This window comes from Heterocephalus glaber, unplaced genomic scaffold (assembly GCF_053883595.1).
Source record: "Heterocephalus glaber isolate CG9 unplaced genomic scaffold, H.glaber_assembly_v1.0 deba00000594, whole genome shotgun sequence".
In the NCBI taxonomy this organism is placed as follows: domain Eukaryota; kingdom Metazoa; phylum Chordata; class Mammalia; order Rodentia; family Bathyergidae; genus Heterocephalus; species Heterocephalus glaber.
The window spans coordinates 17,331,505-17,341,102 of record NW_028258151.1 but is presented as its reverse complement, the minus strand read 5'-3'; the positions used below and the strand labels follow the sequence as shown (position 1 = coordinate 17,341,102).

The window sequence follows — 9,598 nt, the reverse complement described above, 5'->3', positions numbered from 1 at the left end:
AATTCCCTTAAATTGGCATGCAGAACTCAAGTTCCTGAGAAAGGAAATCAAAGCTGGAGCACATCACATTGTGTACAGTGTCCTGTCTCCACCCACTCCAACCTCATACCCCCACATCCACTTTTCTTTCAACCTCCTGGGCCTCAGGAGCTTTTTCAACCCTTAACCGAGGCAGCATCTTACTCCCCACAGGGAGCTGCAATCCCAGAGACGCCCTGGGTTTTCACAGCCAAACCGCACATGCCAGAAAGAGTTGCTTCAAATTATAGAGGTCACCTCTTTTAATGCTTCTTCCTTTGGCTTTTTCCAACATTCTTCTGTGATTATCACACTGGTGGGGGACAAAGGGCTATGGCACCTGAGCAGGCCATGCATACAGCTCCCCTTCCCCCACAGAATGAGCTGGTATTTTTAGACAAAGTCGTTGATCCCTTTATGTAAATGCCATCCTAACTGGAAACCTGGATTTCTCAGCCTTTCAAACATCCAGTGGACTCCCACCTCTGTTGAGGCCTGGGCCTCTCCTCTCTGCCTCCTTTCAAACAACATAGGTCTATTTCCCCAGCAGCTTTGTTGAAAGTCCTCTTTGTGTCCTTTTGGTTAGTACGGTCATTTATCTTGAAGCAGGTTCAGAGGAGTACACGCTGTTTCGGAAAAGATTTTTGTTTCAGGCACACTGAAATCCCAGCAAAGAAGCCATTTCCTGTGAGCTGATTGCTGGATTTCCTCAATCCTTGGCAGCCACGCAGACCTCTTGTTCCAGCTCGTCCCATAACCTTGGATCTGTAGCGTTTATATTATCTGTAAACTACTTACTTCTAGAAAGGATTGAGGCTGTGGGGCCAGAGAGAGGGACAGGGGGCAGTGTGTAGGTAGATGGGATCAGGGACCCGTGGTCCACTTCTTCACACCCGGGGCAAAGGTGCATTAGTCATGGTCACGCGATGTCTCCCGCAGAGGGGCAGGTGACAGCGTCCACAAAGCCAGCAGCCCCACGGCAGGCACCTTTGGCCAGCGTCCCTGGTGGCTGCGGTGGCCTTGCTGCAGACGCATCCGTGTCTCCTGCCTGTACCTTTGGGCCCCGGAATCCTCAGGACCACGGACAGGGAAACTGAGGCGGTCGCCGTGCAGAGGGCATGGCTGGCAGCCGACAGTGCAGCAAGTGTGCAGGCCGGCTGTGAGGCCTTGAACTAGTCACTTCTTTCCTTTTCAGGCCTTGGCTTCTGAACCTGGAATAGTAATGCTTCTGGCCCTGAGGTGGACTGGGTGTGTACGTGGAGCCGGTGCTGTGAAAGGTCATAAAATCACAACCGGGGAGACCCACACCGAAGTGCCTTGCCCCAAGGTCACGCGGAAAAAGCAGCTTCCAGACACCAATTTCCTGCCTGCCCTTTCCCTGGCTTCTCAAGTCCTGGGCTTTCCGATGAGTCCGAGGAAAGTTTCTCCCCCAAAGCCCACCCACCCCGGGGGCCTCTGAAGCGCTGCAGCCCCTCGCTCATCAGGCGCGGCCCAGCCCGGAGTCGTGCGACGCAGCGCTTCAAGCGCCCCCACTCCTCTCTCCTTTACTGCATCCCCCACGATTTGGGACGCCGACCTCGGCGCCCCGCCCCCTCCGCGCCCCCGCCCCCGGCGGCCTCAGCGCCCGGGGCAAGGAGGAGGACCGCAGCCAATGGGAAGGCGGCGTGGGGAGGGCGGTGGTTGTGTGGCGCAGGGTAGCTGGGCGTGGCCAATCAGCGGCGGGCGCGGGGGTGGGCTGTGACGCGCCGCGCTCCTCGTGCGGCGCTGTATTATAGAGCGGGCGCTCTGGGCCGGCAGCCTTAGCCGCTAACCGCTATCCGCTCCCCGCCGTTGCCCGTACCCCCTCCTGTGCGCCCCGTGCCAACCGCCGCCCGCCGCGCGCAGCCCCCAGCCGGCCGGCCGGTCGGTCAGCGAGCGTGCCAGCGACCCCCGCCCGGCCTTCTGAGGCGGGCTCCCGGCCGGACCCTGAGCCTGACTCTCTCGCGCTGCGGCCGCCCGCGCCTCTTCGGCTGCCTGTCGGGCATGAAGACCAAGTTCTGTACCGGGGGTGAGGCGGAGCCCTCGCCGCTCGGGCTGCTGCTGAGCTGTAGCGGCGGGAGCGCGGCCCCGGCGCCCGGCGTGGGACAGCAGCGCGACGCCGCCAGCGAACTGGACCCAAAGCAGCTGGGAGGCAGGCAGCCGCCGCTCGCTCTGCCCCCGCCGCCTTTGCCACTGCCCCTACCCTCGCCGGGGGCGGATGAGCAGCCCGAGCCCCGGACGCGGCGCAAGGCCTATCTGTGGTGCAAGGAGTTCCTGCCTGGCGCCTGGAGGGGCCTTCCCGAGGACCAGTTCCACATTAGTGTCATCAGGTCAGTGGCCAAGCCGCGCGACGGGCGGCGGGTCGGGCCCGGTGGGGGACCAGGGCCCGCCAAAGCCGTGCTCCTCCAGCTTCGGAGGTATCCAGGCCGAACCCCGCGAATGCGCTCCGCGGCCGCCCAGAGACAGGCTCTTGGAAACAAGTCGCTTTCACGAGAAAATGGGTCCCTTCTAGGAGAACAATACCCTTCGTTCACAAAGTACATTTTGAACCGAAGCTCAGGATGTGTCTAGAAAGTCCCTTTTCAAATGAGGAAGAGAAGTTATGGCTAGATTTTTTTAAAAGTCACTTGATAGTTTGTAATTCCTCTAATTCAAGATTTGACCCGCCCCCTTCCCCCCAATTCTGAGTTATTTGGTAGTAATTGGTAATACTCGCTCTTGCTGCCCGGCTGTTGAGACGTCAGGTAGCTGTGTTCCTAGCCAAAGTTGGGAGGCATGGCTCCAAAAAGAGTGAGGTAGAAAGATAGCCCGATTTTTAAGGTTAAAAGTATTTCATTTTAAATTTAAATCACAAGAATATGTGTCTGCAAATTCAGGCAACAGAATGTCCCCTTGACATCTGTAGTCACTCTGCTCCCAGGGGATAAGCATTTAGCTTTTAGTGTGAGTCCTCTTTGCACCTTAAAAAAACCTATGTGGGGTTTTTTTTTTTTTTTTTTTTTTTGAGACAGAGTCTGGCCAAGTGTAGTTCAGACTGGCCGTGAACTCACTATGTAGCCAGGGCTGGCCTTGAACTCTCGATAGTCCTCCTGCCTCAGCCTCCCTAGTGCTGGGATTACAGACGTGGGCCACCACACCTGGCTAACCTATGTGTTCTTTTTGTTCTAGTTGTCTTTTGATTGGTTGACCAGGTTGTGTGCGAACTGGCAGGTTACCACCAATCTCCAAATCCCATTTTAGTCATTTGATTTTCTCTCTCCTCCTTTCCTCCCTCCTTCCTTCTTCCTTTTCTTTCTCTCTTTCCTCTGTGCCCACAGTCTTTACCAGGGCCCTCTGATATATTTACGAGCAAAGTTAAAAGGCAGTTGGGAGTAAGCAGAGAAAAGAACAAAGGTGTTTAGATCATTCTTGAATTTCCTAATGGCACTTAAAACGATTAAAACTTGCTCTAACTTAAATCCAGCTAGAGCCGACAATTCTCAGCAAGACCAGTGGTAGACACCTTTGTAGGCCATGTACACGTCAGTCTGTAAAATAGGAAACCTAGAGAAGTGACTTGGCTGTGGTCACCTGATGTTTGTGGGCAGAGCTTGAACTGCAAGGTCTCAGGTGTTCCCCTCCTGCACCAACACACTCCCCTGTGAAAACATTGGGGCACGCCAGGATACCCCCCCTTAAGACCTGGTTCTTTCCAGGGAGTGACCCTCATCAGTTAAGCCTTTCTGTTTTGCTCAGCTGACCACTAAAACAGCGTTGAGGATTTTTTCCTCCCCTGGAGTTAGTAATCCTGGAAGACAGAGTTTTCCTTTTGGATCAGAAAATTTTTAAAAACTAAGTTGAATAGGGAGAAAAGATGATTTAGGATGTGGGAATATAAGTGGTGCATAGCTTAAAAACAGTTAAGGGCTAGGGTATTGCTTCATGGTAGAACACATCCTTAGCATGTCGAGGGTCCAATTCTCAGCATTAAAAAAAAAAAAAAATTAAGACAGTTGAGGATGGGAGGAAACGCACCTGGTTGAAATTCAGGGGCACTCAGTGGGCAGTTGCAAGCACTGTGGCTCCAGCTGTCACCTGTATTTACTGACACTTCCCCCTGTGTTTCTTGAGCTTCAGGTTTTCAGCTGCAGCTCTTCATAGACCACCTTGACTCAGCCCATTCAACTTTTCTCAAATTTAAACCTGCTCCACCCGGCCAACAAGGTGCTGCTCCTGCCTTTTCTCTCTGCATTATCAGCTGCAGCTTGGCCCACACTGCAGGACCATTTCTGACACTACATTCCCTCAGGTACCCCTCCTGCACCCTCAGGTGGTAACTGAGGCCTGATGAAGGTGTCAACTGCCTGTGGTTCTTGCTCAGACACTGTCACAGCAGGTGCCCTATGGGCCTTTGAGTTTCATGTGTTTCTCCTCTAGTTCATTCTGTATCCTATTGCCAGGTATTTCTCAAATATCATTCATTGTGTCTGCAGCTTTCTCTAGGGAAGAAAATTCAAACTTGTTTGCAGGGTCTAAACTTGGGCCTGTGCCTGCCTTTTGAGGGGTTCTTTGTTGTTGTTACTGCTTAAAATAACCCCTTCCCCTAAACCTCAGGGACTTAATGTGGAGCTAGTTCCTCTGGACCTCGAGTTTCATGAATGAGCCCTGTGTTTTCAGTTCCCAGGCCTTTCCTTGTGCCTACCCTCTGCTTGGCAGCCTTTCCCCTGGTGTCTGCTTTCAGAATTCTTCAAGCCCTAACTCAGAACCAGAATTTTTTTGTATGTGTGGATTGGACCCAGGACTTTCCCACAAAACTGGATCCGCAGTTCTTTTGTTTGTTCTTTACTTTTGAGAGAGGGTCTCACCTAAGTTTTCTGGTTTGAGTTCACACTTGCTGTCTTCCTGTCTCAGCTTCCCAGGGTGCTGGGATTATAGGCATGTGCCACTATACCTGGCTGAGATAGAATGAAATTTTTTCCCATCTGTATTTTCTCCCTACCACTTCCTACATCCGAGCCTTGACATCACAGCACTTAATGTGTTTGTGTGTGTGCTTATTCATTCCACTCTCATGTTAGGTGTTTGTTTTTGTTTTTTTGGTACTGGGGATTGAACTTGGGACCTTGTGCTTGCAAGGTGGGCGGTGGAACCACTGAGCTAAATCCCCAGCCCTTTCATATGGGTTGAATTCCTAGAGGTTATTTCATGTTCATCTTTTTATCTCCAGCACTAGAAGACTCTTCTGGCCCACCCTGTTACTCTGTTTGTACAAATGATCATCTTTAGTCCCATTTGGGACTAAAGGGTTGTCCATGCCCAGACATCACAATACTAATTTCTCTCCCTATATATTTGGGCTTCTTTTTTGGGGGGTGGGTTTGTTTTCTTATTTGTGGTGCTGGGGATTGAACTCGGTACCTCATGCCTTCTAGGCAAGGGTGCTGCTACTGAGCTATACCGCTGACCCCTCTCCTTGTCTGTCACATCAAAAGTTTGTTATCATTCTCATTGCTGATTGATAAAAGTCATAGAGCCTGGCGTTGGTGAGGTATACCTGTAATCCCAGGACTCTGGGCGGTTGAGGCAGGAGGACTGAAAGTTTGAGTACAGCCTGGGGAGCTTATTAATTATTAGCAAGACTGAGTTGTAAAATATTACATTAAAAAAAGTGCTGGATATGTAGTTCAATGTGAAGGCCCTGAGTTCACTCCGTAGAACCACAAAAAACAAAACAAAAACAACCCCCCCAATCAGTCGGGAAGTGAAATGAAGTTGATGCAATATTTCATAAAGTTTAATAAAAAGACTTTAAAAAGTTTCACACATCTGTTGCTGCATTGTATCTCACGGACAAACCGTGAATAGGGTGGTACCATGGGCTCTGTGAAATAAAATCATTTCTACATATCAAAAGATAGCACCTTGCGGAGTCTTATGAAGTCCTCAGATATTTTTCCAAAATGAAACAGTAAATCACAAACAGGAAGTGAATTGTGTCTTATGATGCCATCATAAAATTTTGGGGAAAATTATGCCAAAATTCCCTACTCAATTTACTTTTCATTTTAAGTACATAGTTGAATCTATACCCTACATTTTGTCGCATAAATGAACAGAAGTAATTTTTAGTTTTATTTTTCGAGATAAAAGTTCAGCACTGTTTTATTTACTGTGAAAAATTTAGTTACTTGGATGACTGACTTCCTTAATTTTCTTTCTTTTTTGGTACTGGGGATTGCACTCAGGGCCTTACACAGCTAAGCATACCCTCTACTTTTTAAGAAAAATTAATATATTTTATTTTTGTAGTGGTTTTCTTTTTGTGTGTGTATTGGTTCTTTTTGTTGTTGGCTCTTTTTTTTTTTTTTGGAGACAGGCTCTCACCATGTAGTCCAGGTCAACCTTGAACTTGGTATCCTCCTGCCTCACTGTACCTGAGTGCTGGAATTACAGGCAGACGCTATCATGCCTAATTCATTTCAGGTATTTTTTAGAGCAGTTTTAGGTTCATAGCAAAACTGAGCAGAAGTACAGAGTTCCTGTACATCCCCTGCTTTTCCCCAACATGTATAACCTCCCCCATCTCCCAGCAGAGTGAGGCCTATGATGCATCATCAGCACTCAGAATCCTTAGTTTATATTAGGGTTTTTTTGGGGTTTTTTTTGGTACTGGGGATCGAACTCGGGTCCTTGCTCTTGCGCAGCAGGGGGCGAAACCACTGAGCTAAATCCCCGGCCCTATTATTTTTTTTTTCCCCTGCCGAACTAGAGATTGAGGCCAGGTCTTTACACTGAATGAACTCCATCCTCAGCCCCTTTTTAATTTTTTGAGACAGGGTCTCACCAAGTTGGTAAATTGTCCAGGCTGGGTTTGACATCGTAATCCTCCTGCTGAATAATACCCACAGTATGGATGTACCAGTTTGTTTATCCATTCACCTGCCGAAGGACGTTTGGGTTGATATGAAGTTTTTGCTTTTATGAATTAAGCAGCTGTAAATATGTGTGTAGGATTTTATATGGATTCTGTGGATTTTTGTGTTTCAGTTAATTTGGATGTATACCAAGGAATGTGATTGCTGGTCATATGTTTTATCTATTTTATCTTCCAGCAGATTGTTTCTGTTTTAACATTTAGATCTTTGATCCATTTTGACTGTGGTTTAGTGATGTTGAGACTCAATCTTTTGCATGAGGATAGCCAGTTTTTCTTGCACCATTTATTACAGAGGCTATCTTTTCACTGGTGTGTATGTTTTTGGCCTTTTTGTCAAAGATCAGATAGCTGGATGTGCCTGGGATTGTTTCTCTATCCTCTGTTCTGTGCCATGTCATTAGTTTTTCTTTTTTTTTTTTTTTTGGTACCAGGGATTGAACTCGGGACCTTGCGCTTGCAAAGTAGGCGCTGGAACCACTGAGCTAAATCCCTGGCCCCATTAGTTTTTCTTGATGCTATTGTGAACATTATTTTCCTAATTTTTCCTCAGTTCATTATTGGTGTACACAAATACACTGATTTTTTTGTGTGTTGATTTTTGTATCCTGCTGCATTGCTAAATTTGGTTAATAATTCTAGGAGTCTTTTGATGGAATTTCTTGGGTCTTTTACATAGAGAATTATATTATCTGCAAATAATGATATTTCAACTCTTCCTTTCCTGTACATATCCCTTTTTATTTCTTGCCTGATTGGTCTGGCTAATGTTTCAAGCACTATATTGAAAAGTCGTGGTGATGGTAGACATCCTTGTCCTGTATCTGAAATTAGAAGGAAGGCTTTCAGCTTCTCATTTATATGATGTTGACCATTGGTTTGTTGTAAATAACTTTTATCAGATTGAGATAGGGGCCTTCTATACCTCTTTTCTTAAGGATTTTTGTCATGATGGATGTTAGATTTTATCAAAGGCTTTTTCTGCATCTATTGTGGTGATCATGTGATTTTTGTCTTTGCTTCTGTTTATGTGATGTATTACATTTATTGATTTGCATATGTTTAACCATCCTTGGGACCCTGGAATGAAGCCTGCTTAGTCATGAAGTGTTATAATCTTTTTTGATGATTTGCTGCATTCTGTTTGCCAGTGCAGTATGTTGTATCTGTATCTTGAGGTGTTTTTGCATCTATATTTATTTATTTTTATTTTTAATTTGTTTTGGTAACAGGGATCGAACTCAGGTCCTTGTGCTTGCGCAGCAGGCAGTGAAACCACTGAGCTAAATCCCCGGCCCCTGCATCTATATTTATTAAAAAGATTAGCCTGCACTTCTCTGTTTTAGTTGGACCCTTATCTGGTTTTGGAATCAGGGTAATGCTAGCTTCCGGGAAGGACTTTGGGAGTACTCCTTCCCTTTGGATTTCATTAGTTTGAGGAATAACGCCAGTTAGATCTTCCCTGAAATTCTTGTAGAATTCAGCAGTGAGTCCATCTGCATCGGCTTTTCTTAGTTGGTAGGTTATTATTGCTTCAGTTTTGTTACCTGTTGAGTAATTTTATTTTATTTTTTTTGGTACTGGCAATTGAACTCAGGGCCTTGCGCTTGCCAGGCAGGCGGTGGCACCACTGAGCTAAATCCCCTCTCTTTTGGTTTTTTTGGGATAAGGTCTCCCTCTGTAGAGTTTAGGATGGCCTTAAACTCACTATGTAGCCCAAGCTGGCCTTGAACTTGTGGCAGTCTTCCTGGCTCCTCCCAAATGGTAGGATTACAGACATGTGCCACCATGCCCTGCCCTTGTATTGTGTTTTTAGTCTCAATTTTGTTAATTTCTTCTCAGATCTTTATAATTTCCTACCTTGTATTACCTTTGATTTTTACTTTAAAAATTTTTTTTTTATTTTTTCCGGTACCAGGAATTGAACTCAGGACCTTTGCACTTGTCAGACAGGGTCAGTGCCACTAAGCTACATCCCCAGCCCCTTGTACTACCATTGGATTTGGATTGATCTTGCCTTTCTAGGACTTTGAGGTGCATTTATTAGGTTATTTATTTGGACTTACTCCACTTTTCTAATGTGGGCATTCGCAGCTATAAACTTTCCTCTTAGGACTGCTGTCATTGTGTCCCATTGGTTCTGTTATATTGTCCTGGCATTATTGTTTGATCTAGGAACTTATTTCTTCCTTGATTTCTTCTATGACATATTGATTATTCTAGAGTATATTGTTTAATTTCTATGCATTTGCATAATTTCTGTGGGTTTTTTGGCCATTGATATCTAGTTTCATTGTGCTATGATCTGATTATAGGAAATAATTTCGATTCTTTTGTATTTAAGCATGCTTTATTGACTAGCATATGGTCTATTTTGGAGAAAGTTTCCTAAGCTGCTGAGAAGAATATGTATTCTATTGTTGTTGGGTGGAACACTGTAGGTATCTTTTTGGGGGGGGTTGGCTTTTTTGAGAGAGGGTCTCACTTTGTAGTGCAGGCTGACCTTGAACTCACGATGTAGCCCAGGCTGGCCTTGAACTTGTGGTGATCCTCTTGCTGCAGCCTCCTGAGTGCTAGGATTACAGGAGTGCACCACCACACCTGGCCATAGATATTTATTGAGTCCATTTCTTTGAAGGTTTGGCTCAA

At 46.4% G+C, this 9,598-nt stretch overlaps 1 protein-coding gene across 3 annotated transcripts in view; it reads left to right on the top strand.

The window, feature by feature from the left end:
• The first annotated feature begins 1,733 nt into the window (after window positions 1-1,733).
• Chka (choline kinase alpha) overlaps window positions 1,734-9,598 on the top strand; it is a 62,250-nt gene continuing 54,385 nt past the window's right edge. The window contains exon 1 of one of the 3 annotated variants that reach the window (XM_004852196.3): window positions 1,734-2,366. In XM_004852196.3, coding sequence (XP_004852253.1) covers window positions 2,041-2,366 — 326 coding nt within the window. In that variant the 5' untranslated portion in view covers window positions 1,734-2,040. The remainder of the gene's footprint in view (window positions 2,367-9,598) is intronic. The other 2 variants (XM_087205395.1, XM_087205396.1) reach the window with 2 other exon arrangements.